Source organism: Canis aureus, chromosome 33 (genome assembly GCF_053574225.1).
Source record: "Canis aureus isolate CA01 chromosome 33, VMU_Caureus_v.1.0, whole genome shotgun sequence".
Taxonomy (NCBI): domain Eukaryota; kingdom Metazoa; phylum Chordata; class Mammalia; order Carnivora; family Canidae; genus Canis; species Canis aureus.
Window position 1 is genome coordinate 8,676,215 of NC_135643.1, and position 27,370 is coordinate 8,703,584.

The window sequence follows — 27,370 nt, forward strand, 5'->3', positions numbered from 1 at the left end:
CAATTTATTCTGTATTTTTAGGTCTGGTTCTGTTTTTTGTTTATTTACTGATTTTTTGTTTTTAGATTCCACATATGAGTGAAATCATATAGTATTTGTCTTCCTCAATCTAACCTATTTCACTTAGCATAATACTCTGGGTCCATCGGTGTTGTTGTAAATGGTAAGATCCCCTCTTTTTTTATTCTCAAATAATATTCCATTATATATATATACTACATCTTCCTAATCTGTTTGTCCCTTGGTGGACACTTAGGTTGCTTTCATATCTTGGCTATTGTAAATAATGCTGCAATAAATATAGGGTGCATGTATCTTTTCAGATTAGTGTCTTTGTTTGGATAAATACCCAGTAGTGGAATTATTGATTCATATGGTTTTTCTATTTTTTTAAAATTTTTATTTATTTATGATAGTCACAGAGAGAACGAGAGAGAGAGAGAGAGAGAGAGAGAGAGAGAGAGGCAGAGACATAGGCAGAGGCAGAGGGAGAAGCAGGCTCCATGCACCGGGAGCCCGACGTGGGATTCGATCCCGGGTCTCCAGGATCGCGCCCTGGGCCAAAGGCAGGCGCTAAACTGCTGCGCCACCCAGGGATCCCTGGTTTTTCTATTTTTAATTTTTTGAGGAACCTCCATACTGTTTTCCACAGTGGTTGTAACAATTTACATTCCCATCAACAGTGTATGAGAGTTCTTTTTTCTCCATATCCCTGCCAAAACTTGTTATTTCTTGTCTTTTTAATTTTTGGCCATTCTAATGGGTATGAGGTGATATTGTGGTTTTGATTTCCATTTCCCTGATGGTTAATGATGTTGAGCATCTTTTCATGTTTACCATCTGTGTGTCTTCTTTGGAAAAAATGTCTATTCAGGTCCCCTGCCCATTTTTAAATTAGATTCTTTGTGTTTTTGATGTTGAGTTATAGAAGTTCTTTATGTACTTTGGATATTCACCTTTTATTGGATATATCATTTGCAAATATCTTCTCCCATTTAGTAGGTTGCCTTTTGTTTTGTTGATGGTTTCTTTTGTTATGTAAAAGCTTTTTATTTTGAGATAGTCCCAGTAGTTTATTTTTGCTTTTGTTTCCCTTGCTTTAGGAGATACCATCTAGAAAAATGTTGATGTGGCTGATATCAGAGAAATTACTACCTGTGCTCTCTTCTAGGATTTTTATGGTTTCAAGTCTCACATTTAGGTCTTAAGTCCATTTTGAGTTTATTTTTGTGTATAGTGTTAAGAAGTGGTTCAGTTTCTTCTGCATGTAGTTTTCTAGTTTTCCTAGCACCATTTATTGAAGAGAAGAGACTACCTTTTTCTTATTTTATATTCTCGCCTCCTTTGTCATAGATTAATTGACCATACAATCATGGGTTTATCTAAGGGGTCTCTATTGTGTTCCATTGATCTCTGTGTCTGTTTTAGTGTCTGTATCACAGTGTTTTGATTATTATAGTTTTGTAATATATCTTGAATCCTAGAAGTGTGATATCTCCAGCTTTTTGGATCTTTTGAGATTCCATACAAATTTTAGTATTATTTGTTCTAGTTCCATGAAAAATGCTGTGGGTAGTTTGATAGGAATCGCATTGAAAAAAAAAAAAAAAAAAAGGAATCGCATTGAATCTGTAGATTGCTTCGAGTAATATGGACAGTTTAACACTATTATTATGACCCATGAGAATAGAATATGTTTCCATTTGTTTGTGTTATCTTTAAGTTTTTTCATTAATGTTTTGGAGTTTCCAGAGTCCAGGTCTTTTATTTTTTGGTTAAATTTATTCCTAGCTATTTTATTCTTTCTGGTGTAATTGTAAATGGTGTTGTTTTCTTAATTTTTCTTTCTGCTACCTCATTATTAGTGTGTAGAAACACTACTGATTTCTAGGTATTAATTTTGTATCCTGTAACTTTACTGAATTCATTTATTACATCTAGTCAGTTTTTTTTGGTATATTTAGGATTTTCTATGTCTCATGTCCTCATCAGTTTAACTTTTACCAATATGGATGCCTCCTATTTCTTTTTCTTGTCTGATTTCTGTGGCTTAGACTTCTAGTACTATGTTGAATAAAAGTAGGGAGAGTGGACATCCTTGTCTTGTTCTTGATCTTAGAGGGAAAGCTCTCAGTTTCTCACTATTGAGTATGGTATTCACTGTGGGTTTTGTGTGTATGTGTGTGTATACATACATACTCTAGCCCCACTTTGTTGAGAGGTTGTTGGGTTTTTTTTATCATGAATATCATCTTGGGATGATCATATGATTTTTATACTTCATTTTGTTGATGCTGGTGTATCATAGTGGTTGATTTGTGGATATTGAATTATGCTTGCATTTCTGGAATAAATTCCACTTGATCCTTGAATGATCTTTTTAATGTATTGTTGTATGTGGTTTCCTAATATTTTGTTGAGGATTGTTGCATCTATATTCAGGAATATTGGCCTATATTTTTTTGTGTGTGTGTGGTATTTTTGTCTGGCTTTAGTATTAGAGTAATGCTGGCTTTGTAGAATATATTTGGAAGTTTTCCTTTTATTTTTTTTGGAACAGTTTGAGGAGAATAGGGATTAACTATTTTCTGAATGTTTGGTAGAATTCACCTGGGAATCCATCTAGTCCAAGACTTTGATTTTGGTGGTTTTTGATTAGCGATTCAATTCCTTTCCTTGTAATCAATTTCTTCAGATTTTCGGTTTGTTCCTGATTTAGTTTTAGAAGAGTGCATATTTCTAGAAATTTATCTATTTCATCTATCCGTTTCTGCTAGATTGTCCAATTTGTTGGCATATAAATTTTCATAGCAGTCTCTTTTTTTTTTATAGCAGTCTCTTTTAATCGTTTTTATTTCTGTGGTTTTAGTTATTACTGCTGTCTTGTTTCTGATCTTATTTATTTAGGTCTTTTTTCTTGATGAGTCTGGCTAAAGGTTTATCAATTTTGTTTATCTTTTCAAAGAATCGGGTCTTGGTATCATTGATTTTTTCCTAATGTGTTTTTTAGTTTCTGTGTCACTTATATCTGCTCTGATCTTTATTATTTCCTTTTTTTCTACTGACTTTGGGCCTCTCTTTTCTTTTTCTAATTCCTTTAGTTGTAAGGTTAGGTTATTTATTTGAGCTCTTCCTTTTTGAGGAAGGCCTACATCACTTTGTATTTTCCTCTTAGAAATGCTTTCACTGTGTTCCAAAGATTTTGGATCATTGTGTTTTCATTTTCATTTGTCTTAATGTATTTTTTAAATTATTTCTTTGACTTCTTTTGGCCCATTAGTTGTTAGGATCATATTGTTTAGCCTCCATATGTTTGTGTTGTTTCCATATTTTTCCTTGTAATTAATTTCTAGTTTCATACTACTGTGATTAGAAAAGATGCATGGTATGATTTCGTTCTTCTTAAATTTATTGATGCTTGTTGTGTGGCTCAATATGTGATCTATTCTGGAGAGTTTTCCTTGTGCACTTGAAAAGAAAATAGTGTATTCCATTTTATGTATTTTTAAAAGCTTATTTATTTATAATCTCTACACACATTGTGAGGCTCAGACTCATAACCCTAAGATCAAAAGTCACATGCTCTACTGACTGAGCCAGCCAGGTGCCCCTATTCTATTGTTTTTATTTTTATTGTTACTTATTTTATTTTTAAAGATTTTATTTATTTATTTGATAGGAGGAAATGGGGGGAGAGAGAGAGAGAGAGCAAGCACAAGCAGGGGGAGAGGCAGAGGGAGAGGGAGAAGCAGGCTCCCCACTGAGCAGGGAGCTTGACATACGGTTCAATCCTAGGACCCTGGTATCATGACCTGAGCTGAAGGCAGAAGCTTAACCAACTGAGCTACCCAGTTGCCCCTATTCTACTGTTTTTAGATGGAATGTTCTGTGTGTATCTGTTATGTTCATCTGCTACTATATGTCATTCAAAGACATTGTTTCTTTTGTTGATTTTCTGCCTGAATAATCTATCCATTGATGTAAGTGGTATATTAAAGTGCTCTAATATTATTGTATTACCATCAGTTTTTCCTTTTATGCCCATTAATATTTGCTTTATGCATTTAGGTACTCCAGCGTTGAGTGTATAGATGTTTACAATTGTTCTATCTTCTTTTTGGATTGACCCCATTATCATTATGTAATGCCCGTCTTTGTCCAGTACAGTTTATTATAAAGTCTGCTTTGTCTGAGATAAGTATTGCTTCCCTGCCTCTTTTTCCCCCGCTTCCATTTCCATGGTAAATGCATTGTCATCTTTCTGCTTTTGGTCCATATGTGTCTTTAGATCAGAGATGAGTCTCTTGTAAGCAGCACACAGATGGATCTTGTTTCTTTATCCATTCTGCCATCCTGTGTCTTTCGATTGGAGCATTAAGGCCCTTTAAATTTAAAGTAATTATTGATAGGGGAGCCTGGGTGGCTCAGTTGGTTAAGCATTTGCCTTTGGCTCAGGTCATGGTCCTGGGGTCCTGGGATTGAGCCCCACACAGGCTCCCTGCTCAGCAGGGAGTCTGTGTCTCCCTGTCCCTTTGCCCCTCCTCCTGCTTGTGCTTTCTCTCTCTCAAATAAATAAATAAAATATTAAAAAAATAATTATTGATAGATACTGCCATTTTGTTGTTTTCTATTTGTTTTTTTGTAGTTCTTCTCTGTTCCTTCTTCTCTTGCTCTCTTTCTTTGTGATTGATGAGTTTCTATGGTCTTATGTTTGGCTTTCTTTATTTTTTGTGTATCTATTATAGGTTTTAGGTTTGTGGTTACCATGAGATTCATATATGACATCCTAAGTAAATAGCAGTCTATATCAATTTAGTGGTCATTTAAAATCAAACACATTCTTACTAAAAAAAAAAAAAAAAAACAGGAAAAGAAAAAATACCATTTCCTTTTCCTTATCTCCCCCTTTCTTTATTCCTGCCTTCATGTTTTATGTATATGTGACCATATTTTACAATTTTTCAAAAAAATATTTATTTGAGAGTGCATGTGAGAGTGTGAATGCAGGAGAGGAAGAAGCAGAGCAGGGAGCCCAACATAGGGCTTCATCCCAGGACCCTGAGATCATGACCTGAGCTGAAGGCAAACATTTAACCCATTGAGCCACCCAGATGCCTCTACATCTTTTTTTTTTTTTTAAGGTTTATTTATTCATTTGAGAGAGAAAGCACACCCATGTGTTTGTGGGGGGAAGGGCAGAGGGAGAAGGAGAGAGAGAATCTTAGGCAGGCTCCATGCTGGGAACATGAAGCTTGATGTAGGTCTTAATCTCACAACCTTGAGATCAGGATCTGAGCCGAAATCAAGAGTCCAAGGCTTAACTGACTGAGCCACCCAGGTGTCCCACATCTCTTTATTCAAAATTGTATTATGTCTACTTATAGCCATTTCTTTTCTACTTAAAGAAGTCCCTTTAACTCTTCTCGTAAGACTCCTTTATCTTTTGTCTAGAAAATACTTTATTCTTCCTTCAAATTTAAATGATAACCTTGCCAGATAGAATATTCTTGGTTGTAGGTTTTTTTCCTTTCAGCACTGGCATGCCACTCCATTCTGGCCTGCATAGTTCCTGCTGAAAAATCAGCTGAAAATCTTATAGATTTTCCCTTGTAGGTAACTGTTTCTCTCTTAGCAAATAACTTTCATTCAACTGAAATTCAAAATCTGTTTGTCCATGTCCACATATTTGCAGGGGACTAATTCACTTAATTAATGAAGGCGATGTTTGTTGAATTCGTACCATGGAATATATTAGGCATTTTGGAGAATATAAGATCATTTTACTCAAGAAACTTATTTAACATGCTTATTATGAGTAGGAGAGGTGGCTGATGAATAAATGCTATAGTGTACTTTGAAGTGATAAGAAAATCAGATTATTTGAGCTCAGTGGATTTTACATTTTGTAACAGATTGCACAACAAGCACATGTTTTTTTGTTCTCAAACAGGTTTCTGCATGTTTGTGCTGAGCTTGGTGAAGAAACATTATCGTCTACAGTTTTATATGGTTTGTATTAACCATAACTATATATAATAAAAACGCCTACCTTTATTTTTTCTTCTATAGTGAGAAGATCTAATCTGCTAGTTGATGTTTTGCCTAAATGTGAGGGGTATTTCAATTTTTGATGATTATTAAATATAAAGGATTTAAGTTATACAATTTTTTGAAGATTTAAAATTTTTAACTGGTTTCAAAGTTTCCTAAAAACTCAACTCTTTCTTTGAATATTTTCAAAGACTGTAAAATTAAAATCAAGTATTTGAAGTGTTTTTATAGTCTCCTGAATAGTTAGTAAGCCTGGAAAATATCTACCATATTTTTTTATGGAAAGTAACTATATTTGTTCTTAGCCTGCACATAAATAGAACAAAACATACATTTTCTTGCTAGCTATGGTTAGTCACACAGATAATTACATAATTCTTTTTGCCCTAAGGTATTTTATGCAGTGTATCATTGAACTGTGTTTAGTATCTTATGAAATTTATCACTGATGCAAACTGAGTATGATGAACTTTCTTATTTTCTTAAAAGATAGCTAATTAAAAGGTTGCAAAATGGAAAATATAGCATTTAGATCTGTGAATCCATGTATTAGTAAGGCTTGTTCTGGATTTGGGTATATTTCCTATTCTTTATGCTTTGCTTTTCTTCATTGAGACATTCTGCTGAGCATCATCACTGGGTAACTGTAGTATTTCTTACATTTCTAATTTCTAGGGATCCTGAGAGGAGAGTAAAATGATCCATGAAAATCTAGAAACCATCAAGACAAATTATAAATAATAGTATCTCCTATGAAAATATAAATGGTGCCTATTGGAAAAAAATCATTTAAGCATTTTGAAGCAACTGGAATAAAAAAAATTGGATCTTAAAAAAAAAAAAAATTGGATCTTTTATGCAGATAAAAATAAAACAAAACAGCTAATATATTATTTGACAAAATTGGAATAGGTTAATTATGAATAAATCAAAAATTGTAAGACTTTTGAATGTTTCCTAAATTCTAGTCAAAATTATGAGACAAATATTTAGAAACATCAAATTTCTCATTCATATTGTACTCATGCTGGTGATGCGAAAAATTACTAAAGTGGCATCTCTTAGGCTAGATGGGCTTGATGAAATCCACAAGTTTGAAACTGAAGTTGAACGCCATCATTGAACAGTACTGTGAAGACAACTTTCAAGTATGAAAAGCTGGCATTTAAGAGTAATTGGTCCCTGCTGGTTTGAATTATTTGAAGTCATTAATAACTCTTTATGGGAAAAAGTTACCATAATGAACTCTGAAAGAATAGCTTTTAGCAATTTTAATGCAGAATGCAGCCAGAGTAAAATGTTCCTCTCTAAATGCTGTAACACCACCATAAATTTCTCATTATCATTTTAATCTAATGATTTGAGATTATTGTATATTTTGTATGCGTTTTTAAATCCAGTGGTGTTTCTCAGTATTTTGAGCATTCCATTTGTGTATAAATTAAGATTCCTTTGTTAAATGTCTTCATGGTTTTAAGGTTCCAGTAGGCACCAAAATGAATATAATTTACTAACAGCATTTATTTTGTACAACCCTATCATACAAAATTTGACCAGAAATCATGCTAGAAATTTGTGTTTCAAAATTGCTATTGCTCCAGGGCTGCACTGATCAGTTGTATTCACTAATTGTTGTGTTGTTGGGCTATTAACAGTTCGCATGGACTCATGTCACTTTACTGATAACAGTTACTCAGTCACATCTTGTCATCCAAAATCTGTTTGAAGGCATGATATGGTAAGGGGACAGTATTATGCTGCTTTGTATTTATGTCCTAGCCTTTTTAAAGCTCTTTCCCTTGGACAGTGTCTTGTAGATTGCTACTAAAATGTACTCTTTGTTGTTGCTGCTCTGTGTCACTAAAATATCTTACTGAGTTTTTCTTACTATTTGACAACTGAAGACAAATACTTTGTTAACCTGAAAACCCTTCTTTTTGGGGTTCCAAATAAAATCCAGGAAGTCCTTGTGAAAGCTCCAAAAATTAAGTATATTTTCAGGTGTTACTACACCTTAGTGTGGCTTTTTACAAAGCATACCCAGACTTTAAAAAGAATATATTATTTTTGTGGAATGCAAAAAGAACACAAAAGTTGGCTTGTCAGCAAAGAGTGTGCTGGCAATGTATTTTCTCTGGGTGAAAGTTGGGTAGGTTCTACACTGCCTTTATGTAGCAGTGGGTATCCAGATTTCAGATGGAGTTACTTGCTATGTAGCAGCGCCTTGCAGGTTCAGAAAGCATTTTTGTTAGTTTTAAAATTATAAAAATTATTAGTTAAAAATCAGAGTGAAGAAAAACAATTTAAGAATCTGACATATTATACCCATATTCTTTCTAAACCCATTAATTAAAATCTCTTACAGTTGTTAGGTTTTATCAAGATAAAACCCCTCCTCACAGCTTCATGTTTTATTTTGTTTTTATACCAAGGTGTATGTACATAAAACAATCAGAATCATTTTAAGATTGTCTTCCATATGCAAACTTTCAATTGATATGGGGCAGTTACTGAAATTAGTAGGTTCTGTACAATTAGTAGGGTTTAATGTAACTATAGACTAAGGTAGAATTAAAATTCATAGTTATTCCTGAACAAGAAATTGTGCTAAGAGCTTGGTATAAATTTATGAAATTATATTGTGTCTAAACAAATGCCTTGTTTCCATTTTGAAATACTTCTTTCTTTTTTATTCTTTGTACTATTATAACTTATTCTTCACAAAACTGAAATTTGAAAGTCTATAGCTGTAGAAATAGATTGCTTAATATTAAAATTAAATTGATTAATATTTTCCTTAGGAATATTCTCCTGGCATGTTAGTTTATTTATAGATTTTGCTCTGCTGAATTGCATTAAGCAGATCTGGGCAATTTTACTTGATATGCATCGTTTCTACTAATGTTTTGGCAAATGTTATTATGTTCTGGATGAAGCTGCAGTGTAATCCAAAGGGTTATTGCATTGGTTCATTATGAGTCATAACCTGTATAAACGTTTGCCACTTAATCATATGGACTTTTTTTCTGATTTTTTTTTTAAGGTTCCTTGTTCCAATATCAAGTGTTATTTGCAATGACATAACTGCTTACCTTTTTGGATTTTTTTTTGGGAGGACTCCATTAATTAAGGTAATGGAACAACATCACAAGCAGGTCATTACCATAACCTTAAAGATGAGCCACTGGAGAAAATTTCCAACAACTTGGTGCTGTCGCACATTTTATTTCTGAGGTGCTTTGATTTTGCTTAACTGTATTTAACAACTACAGTGTAGGGGCAGTGAGCCATATTTCCCAATGATTCCATCTAGAGTCTTCACGAGATACTCTGTTGGCTCCTCAAGAAGGACCTGGCTCCATCAGTTATCCTCCACCTTGTGAAGGCTCGTTTCACCTTTCTGCTGGTGCCTTTCCATTAGCTACAGTGCATTTTTTCTTTCTTCCATTCTCCAGCAACCCTACAAACAAGCCTTTACTAGACTCTGTTCTCCCCTCAAGCCATCTCATCTGTCACCTCTTTTACCAAATTTTTTGAAAGTCTCTCTACACTTAACCATCTTCACATACTCATGTCTATTTGTAAACTTTACACCCAAACTCATTTAAAAAACAAAACAAAACCCTGAGGCCCTAAAATAAAATACTGATAATGCAGTAATAAGTAAATGTTAAGATAAGGGAAAGAGACACGAGCAGATTTTGTCGTTTTGCCTTAGATTTGGTTCTACTTACAGTCAGTGGAGGCAAAGAAAGAAGTAAGTTACACAATTCTCATTTTGGGGAAACTAAGTCCTTGTAGAAAAACAGAACTTTTACTAGAACTAATTACTTTTAAACAAACTTTTCATGTTGGGGCTTTAGATATGCTTCATTCCATTCATGTATTGGGCAAAATATTTAGTAATATTCCCACAAATATGTTAATTGGCTATTTTGATGTTACTCTATGAAGGCAGTTTGGAGGGACTGAGACAGCTGTACAGATACAAAACCTGTTTGATCAGAATGATGCAAGAGGAGCTTAAGTGTTTCCAGAGAAAAGCATGGGCTGCTTATACTTCAAAAAAAAAAAATCTTCCGTAAATTCTTCCCCACATAGGAGTCCAGCATACAGCATTGGGCTGAGCTGTAGGGATACTGGCAAGCAAGCAAAGCAAATATATATATTTAACATTTCTAAAGCTGCTTCAGCATAAGAGAAGTGATTAAATATTCAAGGCATCTATACCAGATGAGAAGTTTTTGGCTTAGGAAGCCTTCAGAGAGGCTGTTATGGTTGTAGAAGAATGTTACTGTCTGATTTTTAACATAGATTTCTAGTGAATTTACCAGGCTACATTAGTTGTATAATATATACCCATATGTAATTAAACAACTTAACCCCTAAATCAGTTTGATATAGATCAATTTAATTGATAGGTTATCTTTTTTTTTTTTTTTTTTAAGATTTATTTGTTAGAATACAAGTTGTGGGGAGGGAAGGAATGAAAGGGAGAGAGAATCCCCAAGCAGACTTCCTTGCTGAGTGCAGAGCCTGACACAGGGCTCAGTCCCAGGACCCTGAGATCATGAACTATGCCAAAGTCAAGAGTGAGCTGTCCAACCGACTGAGCCACCCAGGCTCCTGATAAGTCACCTTTAAAATAATCAACAGGCACTTTTGAATTTGATTCAGCTCCTACTCCATGACAGTAATATTGAATTATCCTAGGAAATAGTGTATATCAGTCTCTTCTCTGTGGCAGAATTGTTCTCAGATTTGTCAAGAAACTGTATCAACACTTTTAGCTTTGGGCTTTATGAACATCAGTAGGACAAGAGGTCTATAAAGAGATCAGGTAGGTTAGCCTGTCACCTGTTTCTGTCTGCAGAAACTTCTGTCTGATATTTATATGGCTTCTGTCCCCACCCATCCCTGATATTTATATGGCTTCTGTCCCCACCCATCCACTGAAAGGATCCTCACAGAGGTCATCCATGATCTCCTGAAGACCAGATCCCTGTTTATCAGGCCTTACCTACAGGGCACCTCAGGCAGTTAGTGCTGTCCATTCCCAAATCTTTCCCTCCTGCCCCTGCATCACTGATTTCCAAACTTTCCTCCAGATTTCTCTGCCTGAATGCCCCATTGACTGAGAAACAATAGCCGGAATCTGAAACAGTATCTATTCTTAGAAGCACAACATGTTCCTTTCTTCATGGAGACAGACATAGATTGTGACCAAAGGGAGAAGGATATGTGAATACTTGTGGAGCAAATACTGTATCTGGAGTGTTTTGCCATTTCAGAAAGAGGTCTGTTGTATGCATGGCATTTTTGGGAACATATGAAAATCTGGTGCGCTGCAATGTCTGTGTTTTGTTATACTCATTCTATTTTTTGTCAGTAGTAGGTCAATACAGACCATATGTACTTGGAATGAGTACGCCTCATCCTTATTGCGAGAACTACACTATTGTGGGGGTTTATGTAAGCATAAAAGTCATGGGACGATGATTTCAATCTAGAGATTATAGTTCTTTGAGAGAGAAAAAATAAGTGGAAGTTATATAGAAACAAACATAAATTCACAGTATTTCAATTGTTTGAGGGTCTAATATGTTAGATATTATTAAAGAAATTTGCACAAATAAATTAGGATCATGGACTGAAGGAAAAAGGGTTGCAAAGCCATTCCAATAAGCAAAATGTAAGGAGAGATGTATAAGGTATTGTGGGACTTCATTGAAGAGAGTTTGCATATGTATTTGTGTGTTTTGTGAATGCAGTAACTCTTTTTAATTTATTTGGCTTTTTTTTTAGCTGTCTCCTAAAAAGACTTGGGAAGGATTCATTGGCGGTTTCTTTTCCACAGTCGTATTTGGATTCGTTGTGAGTTTTACTGAAGTTTTTATTTTATTTATATTTTGAAAAATGATGGGAAGTTTATTAGGATATTCTAAACCAAAAAACTGAACCACAAAATGCTAATAATGTATTTATTGAAACCCACTAAACAGAACCAATTCTGTACCCCAGTAGCTTTGATGTGGCCTCTTATCAGAATTACCTGGGGATCTTATACAAAATCTATGTTCCAGCCTCCTCCCAAGTCAGTTAATTCCCCCGGTTGATTCTAATATATACCCAGGCTCGGGACCACTGTTGTGCTGTTGTGCTTTGGTAGTTTCTAATAGCTATTCTGCCTTAAGGGGGACACAGGTGTTTGGACAAGTAGTGGCTTTGAGTGAAGTATAGAAGACAAATGATGTTGAAGAACTCTGCCTCCTTAATGAGTGCCGGCTAATTGGCTTTTTGGATGCTACTGTGAGCCCCAACTTACAGGAAAAGTTTGTTAAAAATAGTGGACATTTACTTTTAGCCATGCATAATGGGTATTGTTAATGTTTTAAAAATTAGTGTACAGGGATCCCTGGGTGGCGCAGCGGTTTAGCACCTGCCTTTGGCCCAGGGCGCGATCCTGGGGACCCGGGAATCGAATCCCACGTCGGGCTCCCGGTGCATGGAGCCTGCTTCTCCCTCTGCCTGTGTCTCTGCCTCTCTCTCTGTGTGTGTGACTATCATAAATAAATGAAAATTAAAAAAAAAAGAAATTTTAAAAAAATTAGTGTACAGTTATGAAATTTAGGTTTTTATTTAAAGAGTTTTTGTGAGAATCAAAGGACAATAAAGTGGCTGGATATAAGATGAGTATACAAAAAAATGACTGTTAGGAAGTTTAATTTTTGGAGCCTAATGAAAAAAGATGGATAGATATTTTATATATATATATATATATTTTTTTTAATTCAATGTTTCATGGACTCTTACTTTGTTATTCAGGCTGCCTACATGTTATCCAAATACCAATACTTTGTCTGCCCAGTGGAATACCGAAGTGATGTAAACTCCTTTGTTACAGAATGTGAACCCTCAGAACTTTTCCAGCTTCAGAGTTATTCACTTCCTCCCTTTCTAAAGGCAGTGTTGAGACGGGTAAGATAAACATAGTTGAGGATCTTGTATCCCAAAGATAAAGGTTCATTTAAAAATAGGACTAAACTTTTTCCAAGAAATCAGTTTTTATAGAATCTTTAACTCTATGATACAGAAGTGGTATCACTGTCTACTTAGCATCAATAATCTTTTCTATCCCCTTGTGATTCCCCTTTCTTGAACATAAAATGAATATTACTATCACAAACCACTTGTCTTTTAGGAATTTACTTACCTAATGATTTGAATGATTACTGATAGTAATTTATCTTATATTTGTTTTGAAAACATTTTTCAGGATTCCTTAGGTTTCTACAAATGGGTTACAGTGAGCTTCACTTGTAACTGGTAGGAACTGACTCAATTTGAAGCTTAAGTAAAATTCAATAGCTCAAGGATTCCTTGATTTTTAGGGGACCCTTACTAGTGCAGAAAGCTCTGGCTTCTAAAAAACCGTTTCCCTTTGAGAAGCACACTGTTGTCATTTAAAGGCAGTTGCTGAGGTCTCTCACTGAAGAATGTTGACATGCTGCCCAATAGAACCCTGCTGATCTGTGCCATCAGGAGTGGTGGGTGCTTGGTTAAAGTAAGGATCAAACAGCTCTGTGTGTGTGTGTGTGTGTGTGTGTGTTGTGTATGTGTGCGTATCTGAAATATTTTAAACTAAAGTCCATAATTTCTGAGGAGCATGTTGACCAACAAATTATTTCTCTCCTTGAGTGCATAATACATTGAATCCAAGAATTTTTTCCAATGTCCTAGCCATCTAACCTGCTACAAAACTTTTTGATGATATCAATCTTTGATGAGGGACAAGGCCTTTGCTTTGAGAACAGATCCAGAGATTGGTGTTCTGAATGATCTTTTTTAAGCCATACCTATTTATGCACTGTCTACAATTTGTAGTTTCAGTTTATTTAAAGTGGAGCAAGAACCAAGAATTTACAAAATAATTTGCCTGCAGAATTCTTCTGTTTTTATTATCTCCTCCCTGAATCTTTTATGACTGTCTTGCTGATGCTCAATTTGGTGGTCTTTTTAAAATCAACTTAATGACAAACTTTTCCCTCATTTTGTCATATAAAAGTGAAATAAAATACAAAATTAAAATATATAAAGTTCTACTGGTAAGAAATAAAGTCAGAAATTAACCGATTCTTAGTAATCCTACAACTCAAGTGTTGTAGAAGTTTCTAGATGAACTTGAGTATCCTGTCAACTGCAAGATTTCACTGTGCCAGGTGCTGTCAGTATGCTTAGAGAGGGAATGGAGAGTGCTGGCTAAGTAGAGGTTGGAAATGAGAGCTTACACATACTTTTTTCTCCCATGATCCTGAAAATTTATGAAGTTAACAAAAATGTGGTATAATGATTTGACTTAATATTTATACCATTTTTAGTTTAGGTGGCATGCTCAGATATAATTTTAATGCACTTAAAACCCTTTTTCTTTATTTTCTCTTTAGGAAACAGTGAGCTTGTATCCTTTCCAGATACATAGCATTGCTCTTTCAACATTTGCATCTTTGATTGGTCCTTTTGGAGGCTTCTTTGCCAGTGGATTCAAAAGAGCTTTTAAAATCAAGGTGTGTGTTTAGAATCTGTTACATTATTAGAGAATATCATTAGGGAATGTGATATAGTTGTAATTTGTTTCTCTCTTGGTCTCCCACTTTAAGTCTATGGGCAAAAACTTATACGTACTATTTGTTTTAGCCTCACAGAAATGCTTCCTGGCTAATTTGAGTGTATTCGATCTTGTAAATTTTGGTCATGCTACGTTAATACGTTTCAAAGTGTTATGTCAGCCTCATTTATAGAAATGGCATGTGTCACTTAATGTTGGGACAAACACGGAATCTTGGTCCTCAAGTGCTCATCTAAAAATCCAGCTATGAATAAGTTTATGTGTTGTGCCATAGTCTCATTTGAAGAGACAAGCAGAAGAGCGTTTGGATATAATCATCCATTCTTACTAGATCTGGGGCCAGTTAATTCTTTCTGTAAAGGGAGAAATCATACATTTATTAATCATATTGCAACTACTCAACTCTAAACTCTGCCTCTGTAGTGCAGAAGCCCTGCGGGCAATATGTCAATGAATGGACATGACTGGGTTTTAATAAAATTTTCTGTACTAAAAGAGTCAGTGGGTGAAACGTGGATTATGGGACATAGTTTGCTGATCCCTGTTCCAGATACTTAAAATTATCCCTATATTTAATTTAATTTGGATTCTCGCATATATTTGCCCTATTATCTCAGCTATCCTCACATGCCTTCACTAAGACTGAATGTTATGCCATTGGGAGAGTGGCTGCTGAAGGTGGGGTGGACAGAGCAGACCTCTCTGGAGGAGGTGCCATTTGAGCAGGGGTCTGAGAAAGAAAGGAGAATGAGTCCTGTAGAGAAATCTAAAGAAGAGAGTTCCAGCGAGTGCAAAGGAGAGGAGGAATTTAGCTTGTTTGAAGGGGAGTGAGAACAGTGTGGCTGCAGTAGAGAGTAGGTGATCAGAGTGCAGAAATTGGTGGGGACAGATTACACAGGGCCACAGAAGCCAGAGAAATAGAAAAACTAACTCAGTGAGTGCTTAAAATGGGGATGATAGTGTATTAGGTGGAATGCAGTATGCGGAAGTGTATAGGATACTGTCTCTGTTCTTCAGATGCTCACCACCTACTAGGGGAGATAACACATGTCCACAGCGAACCACAGCAAGAGCTGTGCATGAAAAGTGTCCTGAAAAGGCCTCAAAGAGCAGAATGGCATTGAGTTACTGTGGCCCTCTTATTCCTTCAGATAGTAGGGAAGGGAAGGAAGAAAATGTGTTGGCAAAAAGTAGAGAATTTTTCAGTAATTGTTTTAAAACAGGAAAATGTTACATTTACAATGGTATTTTCTTTAGTGGTCTCTGATGCAAGGTTTCTTTTTGAGTGATGAGATTATTTGGCATGTCTAAAGTAAGGCATAATAGCTGTTGGATTTAGATGTTTTTAGGTCATCTGAGTAAACTCAGAAGAGAATCTTTCATTTCCATATCCTTAGCACTCAGACATGTGGATATATCTATAGAGTCCATTCAAGAGACTTATTAACCATTCCGTCAGTTTGGCCATTTAATGGACTAATGTGTCCCAGATCTGTTTTGATTTTCTTTTTACCCCAATGCTTAAAGGATACTTATTATAGTAGCAAAATATTTACTTCAGAGTAGAAACTACTAGGATAAACACGAGTTAGAACTAGTTGTACATTGATCAACAACACTAAAAACTCCTCAAATAATTTCTGCTTACACAGAAAAGTAAGCTACAGTATTAGATTAATAGCCGATAGCACTTTTGATTTAGAAAAAGCTTTATTAAGTAAAAAAAGTTAGTGCTAGATTTAATTAATAATCAGTACTACTTGAATGCTATTGGTCAATTCGGGAATCATTCTAATGTGTGTACATATTTGAAAGATGTGGTTTTAACTTGTGAGACATGTTCTAGTAGTTAGTGAAAAAATCCCGTAGTAAAGTTATTTCCCTTAGAGCCCCATGATGCCAAAGAGGCATTTGCAGGTAGGAGTTTAATAGCAGGTGATTTTTTGAAAATTTGCTCATATGTTTGTTTGTTTGTTTCTGAAGGATTTTGCAAACACCATTCCTGGACATGGCGGGATAATGGACAGATTTGATTGTCAGTATTTGATGGCGACTTTTGTGCATGTGTACATCACAAGTTTTATAAGGTACTTTTAGATCTTTTACAAAAGGTTTTATTAGATGATTCCTTTGAGTTCTCATTTCCATAGGCATTAATTTGAACTAGTTACTTTTCCTGTCAATGGTAATTTATGATATAAAAAGGGAATGGTGGCCCCCGGAGTTTGTGTCACATTATAGCCCTGAGAGGTATGATTAAGAAGAAACAATTAAATCATAATTATTTTGCACACATTTGAACAACTTAAATAGTATATGTCCTGATCTTTAATAGGACCAAGGTAAAATCTGGGTAATGTGGATGGATTGAAACATCAGATTTTTCATTTTCAGTGGTATTACAATGATAGTGAACACAAAGTAAAAAGATCCAGTCCACCAGTTATTGCTGAGTGCCTGTGATGTGCTGGGGAATGTTCTAGGCATGGATGTAGCAAAGGACCAAACAAAAGCCCTGCCCTCAGAGCTTACATTCTTAATGGGGAGTTGGAGAGAGAAGGGGCAGAAATAGAAAACAAACCTAGTTTGTTAGGAGGTGGTAAGTGTCAGAGAAAAATAAAGCAAGTCAGGAGATTATGGTTGTATGAGGGATGAAGAGGTGGGGTGAGTGGAGGGGGTGTTGCTTTTTTATATAGGGTGGCTTATTCTTGTTGTTAAACCTTAAGCTTTTGGATCTGCCCTAAAATGTTAGTTTGGAGTGTGAAAGCAAACCTCAACGACCACACATTCACTTTATTTTCCATGGTCTCTACTAAGTGCTTGACCACAGAAAATATGTATTTCCTTCATAAAGTATTTGGAATGAAACTCATATTTGTAGACCCCTAAACACATATTTTAAATATATACCCAGAGGAGTGTAGGAATTTTGAATTAATTTTTGTTTTTCTTGAGCAGTCTTGTTAGGAGTTTATTTCACTAATCTTGTCAAAGAATCAAATTCTGGCTTTGTTAACTTTCTGTTTCATTGATGTCCACTTGCATCTTTCGTTCCTTCATCTTTCTTTAGACGCGATTTGCTGTTGCTTTTTGAGTTTCTTGAGATAAAGCTTAGATTTTGATCATCAGCCTTCTTGTATAATAGATTCATCTAATAGAGACATCCCTCTTAAGTACTACCTTATTCTCATCTTACATGTTATGTTTGCCTTTTCATTATCAGTTAAAAATATTTCCTCATTTCCAGTATGGTATCTTCTTTAACATATGGATTATTTAGATGTGTATTGATTGCTTTCCAAACAAATGCAGATTTTCTTATTCTCTTTCCTTTATTGACTTTTGCCTTCATTCCACTGTGGTCAGAAAACATACTCTTTATTATTTCAGTTTTTAATATATATGGAGACTTGTTTTGTGCCCCCGCATATTATCTGTTCAGGTATATGTTCATATACCCATGGAACAAGTGTGCTTTCTGCCGGTTAGGGATGTAAGGTTGACTGATTGTTTGCTTTGTTTTATCCATTTTTTCATTATTTCAGGAAGAGAGCTTTGTCAAAATCCCCCACCATGATTGGTTATTTTATTTTATTTTATTTTATTTTATTTTATTTTATTTATTTTATTTTATTTTATTTTATTTTTGAGAGAGAGAGAGAGAGAGAGCAAGCACACATGAAAGCACACAAGAAGGGAGGGGCAGAGGGAGAGAAAGAATCCCAAGCAGGTTCCACACCCAGTGAGAAGCCCAATGCAGGCCAACCTCGCAACCCGTGAGATCATGACCTGAGCTGAAATCAAGAGTTGGATGCTCAACCAACTGAACCACCCAGGTGCCCCTCTCTCACTGTGATTGTAAATTTATCTATTCTTAGTCTGCCAGTTTTTGCTTTATGTATTTTGAGGTGGTTTTAGGTGCATGCAAATTTAGAGTGTCATATCTCCCTATTGACTTGCTCCTAATGTCATTAAATGACATCCATCTTGATATATTACTTGCTCAAAGCCTGTCTTTTTGGATATTAGAAGAATGGCATCAGCCTTCTTTTGGTATTTATATAGTGTTGTTAGTATTTATATAATGTTTCTTTGTTGATCCTTTTATTTTTAGCATTTCTTTATCCTTTTTGTCCTCTAACAAGCATGTACCTTGGTTTTAGTTTTTTTTTATTTTTTTATTTTTTTGGTAACCCAGATGATCACCTCTTTTTTTTTTTAAAAAAAAAAAAGATTTTATTTATTTATTTGAGATACAGCAAGAGAGAGCACAGTTTTGGGGAGAGGCAGAGAGAGAGGGAGAAGCAGGCTCTCCACTGAGCAGGGAGCCTGTCACGGGGCTCAATCCCGGGACCCTGAGATCATGACCTGAGCTAAAAGCAGATGCTTAACCAACTGAGCCACTCAGGCATACCCAACCTTTGTTTTTTTTAAATTGGAGTGTTTAATCTATTTATATGATTCATTTACCGATATATCTGAGTATTAGTCATTAATGCTTAAAATCCTTGGAACTCTGTTTTCAGATGGTGGCAGCTTTTAGGGCATTAACTCACATTTTTTTTATCCAGCAATTCTCTCAGCAGAGGAAAGTCATGCTGAGCCATGCTGTCCACCATTTGAAAGCAAATATTTAGACTATTAGAAATACAGGGCTAGTGCCAGGGTGCATCTAGCTGGGAGCACCTGCTGACATAATTTTGCATTTAGCTGAACTTGCTATAGTACTCTTCCTTTTCCCTGTGGGTCCCTACTCTGGGTTTGTTATGAAGTTGCTGAATCTCTTGAAGACATGGAAGACAAGCTATGCCCTGACTTAAATAGATATTGGCTGTGAGAGACATATGGCCACACTTTTGGCAAATGAGTTGAGCCACGTGCAAGAAGGGCTAATCTGTGCTATTGTGAAATTTTGTTTTGGGGGGTGCAGTTTTTTAAATAATGCTTTTGTTGTGATATCCCTATATAGCAGACATTCCTTTTGTTGCTGGGTTTTTTATTTCCTGGAATTCCATTTGAACTGAACAAGTTCAGTTCAAAGTTGTGATTTGTAGATCATAAATTTAGTTACCCTGTGTAAATGTCTTTCTCAGAATTAGGTGCCATTCTCCATATATCATTTATGTCTTGCTTTTTTCCATTGGATTTTACTAATCTCTCTTTATAAAAAGTTAACCATAATCTCTTTTTCTCATTCAAATAGGCTGTAGAAATTGCAGAGAACAATACGTATACACTAAAATCTGAATTAGGTTCATTCTGAATTTGAGAAAATAGCCCTCTAGAAGATCCCACATGTGTAAACGGCCTGAATTCTAGAGTCCTGGGGATGGAAAGTTAGGAACCCCTGACTGTCAAAGTGTCAGAGCAGGGAAAGGGTAAGAGTCCTGGTTAGGACCTTTCCTGAGTCCCAGTGCAGCATTGAAGGGTGGGAAGAGGAGGCCTGGAGCAGGGATGCTGGGGGAGCTGCGGAGGAGCCCCCCTCCCCCCCACCCACGCTGGCCATTGAGATGTCCCTTAGAGAGGAGGGGGAGCTCACCACATCACTGCCTTGTGGCTTCAGTTCTGCCTGGCCTCGTTGCCTCACTACTGGGCCTGCAAGGGGCAGGCTGCCTGCCTCCTCCTCCTCCCATCAGCTAGAAAGGAGGAGGATGTTTCCTATATTGGGGTTCACCTAAGACTTTTTTTTTGGACAAATCTGTAGGCCCTGAGTAGGGGCTCCAGTGCTAGATCAGCACCTTTGTGTCCTCTTCCCTTGAACGTTGGTAATACCCAGGGGCATTTCTTGGAGTTTCTTTGAAGCTAAAAACTTAAAGTATATTTTCATGTTCTCTTTTGGCTTATCTCCATCAACCAGGATTTTTGCTCCTTCCCTTACAGGTTAATTTTTGTGTCTTGTCCTGTCTCCACCTTAACTCAGGTTGTTCTTTGAGAAGCTTTGTAGAACTTAGATTTGCACCCCCTAGATTGCCTTGTGTTGTTCCTGGGGTTTGTGTTTGTGCATTCTTCCCAAATCTAGACCATATGCCTCTCAGTGCAGAATATTTCTGGGTCTTTTTCTCCCTCTGACATTAATGTTGGGCACTAAAGTGAGCTGATCAAGTAAAGATTGTTACTCTACACTTAAGTGTATGGTTTACTTTCAATTGGGGGAATATGCTTCCCTTAGCTCTCTTAAAATAGCATGAACTTGGCCTTTTCTGCTTTGTTATCAGGGGTCCAAATCCCAGCAAAGTGCTACAGCAGCTGTTGGTGCTTCAACCAGAACAGCAGTTGAATATTTATAAAACCCTGAAGACTCATCTGATTGAGAAAGGAATCCTACAGCCCACCTTGAAGGTATAGCTGGATCCAGAAAGGGGAGGACTGACAATAAGGAATTCTACAGAAAAGCACTGGCAGATAAAATTTTGTGATTGTACAGAAAACTGGTTGAAAATGCAATAGATTGAAGTTTTACAGACACAAATGTTCCTTCTCGAAATTACTGTGAATATTTAGCACTTACTTGATCTTAGTTATGAAATAAGTAGCAAATTATCAGCAAAAGATCCTGTACTTTTTCTAAAGTGTATTTTCTGATGTTAACTTCCTTCCCCTGACTTGGTAGGTTTCATAATGTAAAAAGACTTGTATTTTAAAGAGTCAAACAGAAAAAGAGTAAATTGAGGATGTCTTAAGATCAGATCTGGCATTGTGCCCTTTGCACAAATATTTACTTTTGTACTTGGAGCTGCTCTTGATTTTAACAAAATGTTTTATGTGAGGCACAATAGGATGTTAGTTCTCCTGCACTTCCTCCTCTTAGTCTGAAGTCCTTTCTGAAGGGCTAAGTTGGATCCAAAAAAAAAAAAAAAAAAACTTGTTCAATTTTCAAAGAAGTAAGTAATTATTTGCCTGGGAAAAACATTCCACTTTTAGGTAGGTTCAAAAAGAGCAGACATCAAACTCTAATCCTGATAAAATTGTTTGGAAAAACATGACACTAGCAAAAAAAATTTTCAAGAGAAACAAAGGAGAATTCTGCTATGAAGAACATAATGTACACATCCTCCACAGATTATCTCCACAGATGACGACAGTTCAGAAGGCAGCGTAAGACAATGGTGTGGGACCCGGGCCACCTCTTGGTCGAATTCTCTCCTTTTCCTTTTTTCCCAGTTAGCCGGTTTCTATCAGTTCTGTGGCCTCAAGCACATAAGATCAATATATAGGGTAGCGAGTAGGGGTGGTGGCTGAAGCAGAGCAGGGGGTGCTTCGCTGAGCAAGAGTGGCCCGTCCCCGGATGAGGCTCTGCATGCCTGTGTCCTGGGGGCCTTCCTGCCAGTGCCCTGGGGGCTGCCCCTGTGCCACCCACAGGACACCCACCTGGGGAGAAGAGATTCAAGCCGGGACTAACTCCATGGTAACAGTTCATCCTTGCTCCGTTCCTCTTTCACATCATGTCATTAAATCTGAGGACATCAGCTGATGATTTTTTTCTTCCAAGAATGAAAATCAAGCAGAAGTGACTCTCATCAAGAACAAAAAGCACACGAATGCCAAACCTTTCCTTTGTTGGACAGGACACTGTAACCGGATAAGAAATTTATTCTCATCAGTGAATGTAAATAAGCTGTAGTTGCTGTGTGCCCTCTACAACCGTATTTATTGTAGTGAACAGGTGGCACTAAACCTTCAGAAAATTGCCTAGTGCTCCTTGGCTCTTCAGAGAGGAGAAATTGATATATTTTAAAGAATGTTTTGCTAATGAGAAGAGTAAATATTTTTGTTTAAATCAGAAACAAATTTCAGTTATTTTATATTTCCGTTCTATACGTGAAATAAAAGATCACAGATCTGCCTGAGATCCATGGATCTAAATCTAACTAGCAGCTTCATCATGCGCACTACATGATTCGTAGATATAGTTGAACTCAATACCAGGAGTCTGCTTTCTTGGTTTGGCATGCACACAGTCAGTTCGTCTGCACTGGATGTGTTCAGTCAGCGTTATTTCAGACCATCCGTCCCGTAAAAACGTAGAATTGGCACTGGAAATGTTATTACAGGAGGGAATTATTCCTCTTAAAGTCAGGCTACCTACAGGTTTAATTTGCAGCATCTCTCACTTATATTTGCCGCATTAAAAGCTCCAAATGTTATCATAAAAGAATTTAGATTAGCAGAGGTTAAAAAATAAAATGGAAAACCTGTCACAAGAACTTACAATAAAAACTTGGGTGATTTATACAGTAAGAACTGCATGGAGATACACGGTTCCCTCCCCAATTTTTCTGTAAAGTAATTGGTGAGGCACTGCAATACAGGATTACAAGAAAGCATTACTGAATACGTGTATTATAAAATCAATAATATTATAAACAAAATATGAAGCTAGAAATATTTGGGGTCACAGTAAATAGCTTTCCTCAAATATACTTTTAGAGGTGGGTGTACATTATTCTGTATGTAAAAAAGTAAATTCTTAATTTTAACAGAGCTCTAACGATTGACTTTTTAGTGTACTTTTATAGCATGTATATTAAAATAGAATATATTTTAGCAAAAGATTGCCATGAAACCCTGATTTCGATCATTTTTATATTTGCACTGTGAAGAGAGCTTAAATTCCAGAGTGGGAATGTGGTGGCAGAAAAATAAAAGACTGGGGACTTCCTTCACAGTAATGGCTAATTCCAAATTTGCTATTTTTGGAGGTACTCGTACTAATTGCTTGACTTTTTAACCTGTGGGATGCAAATGTTTCCTCAGTGCTTTTCCCTTTGTGGTGGTTACATACACATTTACTGTCTGTGAATAAAAAGACGACACTTTTTGCTTTATTTATAATGTCTCTTCCTTGGTACTTTGGTTTGAACAAAGACTATCACCTTGTTCAGTGAAAAAACAAGTAGGAACAGTGGACATGTACTGTATATGGGTGGGAGATAGCTTATTATTTGCATCAATAAGTTCTCTGAATCTTTTACTGAAATGGAGATAGGAAAATAAAATGGAAACAAATCACATTTTGACTTTGTTGTGCTATTTATTTTCTCTTTGGAGAAGAATCATTCGTTCTAGCTAGTGTTTACAAAATGACCACGGATGTGTCAGCATTGCATATTGTGTATATTCCACCGTCGACATCTGCAGCGACATCTTCAGGGCTGGGATACATAGTTCTGTGTTTGTTGAAAGGTGATGTCCTCTTAATAGAAAGAGTACTTCATTTTTATATTTTCCACAGTTTATAATTACACATTTAGTTTTGTGGATCTCTGATCTGGGCCCCAGTAGAGCTTTAAGCTGATGGGTGCTGAATGGCATTGGTTTGGTTATTCCCTGCCCACCCCAGTTTTCATTTTGCATGACTCTAAAATGGATGCCATCATTCCTAGTTCTTAGGGTTGTTTTAAGGATTACGTAAAAAATTCGTACAAATGTACCATGATTTGTGTCCAGCATAGAGGAATCTGATGAGTAATCTTTTGTTACCTTCCTTCTTCCTGTTCCTCTTCTGTTGCCCATGGCCAGTGCAAAGTGACAGTCTAGTAGAACTGACCAGAAAGGAAACCACATTTGGCTGCTTATGATTTGGGTGGTGGTAACATTAAGAGTCCCCTGTATGGTAGACGGCCCACCGGCTTACTTCAGCAAACCTACAGCATTTCCTAGACACCCAGCACTGTGCTTTGTTCTGGCACCAAACAAGGTGATGGGACACCATCATGGGATGTTGACTGGGACAGTGAAATGTATAAACCGGAGGGAGAAAACAGGAGATCACCATTCTGACCTCTACAGGCGGCTTAATGTTGCAGGACCCCCCACACACGGGGCTGAATCCCAGACCCTGATATTATGACCTGAGCCACAATCAAGATCAGATGCTCAACCAACTAAGCCATCCAGGCGTCCTGTCATGTCTATATATATATGATAGCCATTTTGGCTGGGATATAGAGGTATCTCAAGGTGGTTTTATTTATCTGTTTAACCTTTCTAAAAAAATTTAATTTGCCAACATAGAGTATAACACCCAGTGCTCATCCCTTTGAAGATGGTTTTAGTTGCATTTCCCTATGGCTGATAGGGCTAAGCATCTTTTCTTGTGCTTATTTGGTATTTGTGTATCTTCCTTGGTGAAATGTCTGTTCATATCTTTGCCCATTTTTACATGGGGGTAGTTTTCTTCGTACGGAGTTACAAGAGATCCCTATATACCCTGGATGCAAAACCCTTATCAGATACATGACTTGCAATTATTTTCTCCCAGGCTGTGGTTTTTCATCTCTTTGGTTTCTTTTTTTCATTTTTAAGACTTTTTGAAGTTTTTAAGTTTTATCATTTTATTGTTTTTAATTGTATTTAAATTCAATTAATTAACATATAACTGGTTTCAGAGGTAGAGGTCAGTGATTCATCAGTCTTATGTAACACCCAGTGCTCATTACATCACGTGCCCTCAATGTCCATCGCCCAGTTACTCCACCCCTCCCCCTCCCCCACTCCAGCAACCCTCAGTTTGTTTCCGATGATTAATAAGAGTCTTTTATGGTTTGTCTCCCTCTCTGGTTTCTTGTTTTATTTTTTTTCCTCTCTCCCACTATGATCTTCTCTTTTGTTTCTTATGCTAAGTGAAATAAGTCAATCAGAGAAAAGCAAATATATTATCTCACTCATATGTGGAATTTAAAGAGTTTCTTAAAAGCTGTTTAAAGTTCACAGTAAAACTCAGGCAAAGGTACAGATATTTCCCATAAATCCTTTGTTCTGCATCCCGCCCATCTATCTGTCACCACATTCATAGTCTCCCTATTATTTACCTACCCAACCAGTCATGCATTTGTTGCAACTGATAAACTTGCACTGACACATCATAATCACCTAAGTACAGAGTTTACATTAGGGTTCATTTTTGGTGTTGTACATTCTTTGGATTTGGAAAAAAGTATGATGCTATGTACCCATCATTGTGGTATTATACAGAGTATTTTCACTGCCCTAAAAATCATCTGTGCTTCCCGTATTCATTCCTTCCCATACCCCTAATCTGATCTTTTAGGGCATTATAGTTTTGCCTTTCCCAGAATGTCCTAGAGCTTGAATACAGTTGGAATCATACAGAAGCCTTTTCAGATTGGCTTCTTTCACTTAGTAGTATGCATTTAAGTTTCTTCCATGGCTTTTCATGGGTTAATAGCTCATTTCTTCTTAGTGCCAAATGATATTCCACTGTCTGGATATACCACAGTTTATCCATTCATCAATAAAGGACATCTTGCTTGCTTCCAAATTTTGGCAATTAAGAATAAAGCTGCTATAAACATCAGGTTTCTGGGTGGACATAATTTTTCATCTCCCTTGGATAAATATCAAGAATTGCAGTTGCTGGATCATACGGTAAGAGTATGTTCAGTTTTGTAAGAAATTGCTAGGATGTCTTGCAACATGACTATATCATTTTGCATTCTTACCAGTTACTTAAGACATTTGAAGGGAAAATGATCAGGATTCATTTAGAGTATTTATGCCTAAAGACAGATTGCCTTCCATGTAATAGCTACATACAAAAAAGTTATTAAGTTATAAGTTTGTCCTTGGTTTTACAATGAACAATGAAAAACATTAAAATTCTCTAATCAAGGTATGTAAGGATTTTTATATTGTTCTTTTTTTCATTAAAGAATGAGAGCAAAGTAACTTCCTGGAATATAAAGCTAAGAGCTGAACGAGCATGCCATGAATGGAGAGAAGAGGTATTTTTACAGAACAGTATTTCCCCCATCCATCTCCATTTGATGTTGATCCAAACATACCATTGGCCATTTAGTCACAAAAATGCAATATGCTTGTGTACATACATAGTTACTTTATGTATAATGAAGGAATTAGGAAGGAAAAAAATGAAAGAGAAAAAACTGTAGTGGTTGGGAGGTGGCAGGACCAAATTGCAGTTTTCTAATTGAGAATGTCGTCTTGGTCTGGAGGAGCAGAGTCTGCAGTAAAGTAGCGGGCTCCTTTCTTAGTAGACACCTCTTGTCTGCTGCTGGAACCATCAACTGGATCTTCATCCTCCATCTCCGACAGTGCGGTGTGTCTGTTTCATGGACTGGTTCATGGAATTGGAATCTGATCCACTTCATTGACGAACCTTCCAAAGTAGCAGCAGCCCAACATGCTCCAGAAATCAACAGGTTTCGGATTCTGTATGAGAAATGAACATACAGCTGTGTTGGGCCGCTGAAATCAACTGGAAAGATGAAAAGTCTTTGGGCTTTTTTTGTCAGCCATGAAGAGTGCCAGAAGCTCCTTAGCTGCCACTTCACAAAAGAGGTACCAGGTCCACAGCCAACCGGCACATGAGCAGCACCAGGAGCGGCAGGAGGAGGCAGCAGTGGAGCATCTTTTCATATGCTTGTCATCTGTAGATCTTAAATGGTGAGATGCCTGTGAAGGTTTTTGGCCCATTTTTTAATGGGTTTGTTTTCTTACTGTTAAGAATCTTTGTATATTTTGGATGATAGTCCTTTATCACATGTCTTTTGCAAATATTTTCTACCAGTCTGTGCCTTATCTTCTCATTCTCTTGACATTATTTTTTGCAGGACAAATTTTATTTATTATTTATTTTAAAGATTTATTTATTTTAGAGCGTGTGTTTGCAGGGGAAGGGGAAAGGGTAGAGGGAGAGGGAGAGAGAAACTT

At 36.4% G+C, this 27,370-nt stretch overlaps 1 protein-coding gene across 1 annotated transcript in view; it reads left to right on the forward strand.

Annotated features, from left to right (window-relative positions):
- The window catches only part of CDS1 (CDP-diacylglycerol synthase 1), a 68,666-nt gene extending 44,978 nt beyond the window's left edge, over nucleotides 1-23,688 (forward strand). The window contains exons 6-13 of the mRNA XM_077882759.1: nucleotides 5,951-6,009; nucleotides 7,707-7,789; nucleotides 9,095-9,182; nucleotides 11,857-11,925; nucleotides 12,877-13,029; nucleotides 14,496-14,615; nucleotides 16,661-16,764; nucleotides 20,893-23,688. Of these exons, the coding sequence (XP_077738885.1) occupies nucleotides 5,951-6,009; nucleotides 7,707-7,789; nucleotides 9,095-9,182; nucleotides 11,857-11,925; nucleotides 12,877-13,029; nucleotides 14,496-14,615; nucleotides 16,661-16,764; nucleotides 20,893-21,022 (806 nt within the window). The 3' untranslated portion in view covers nucleotides 21,023-23,688. The remainder of the gene's footprint in view (nucleotides 1-5,950; nucleotides 6,010-7,706; nucleotides 7,790-9,094; nucleotides 9,183-11,856; nucleotides 11,926-12,876; nucleotides 13,030-14,495; nucleotides 14,616-16,660; nucleotides 16,765-20,892) is intronic.
- The last annotated feature ends 3,682 nt before the right edge of the window (nucleotides 23,689-27,370 follow it).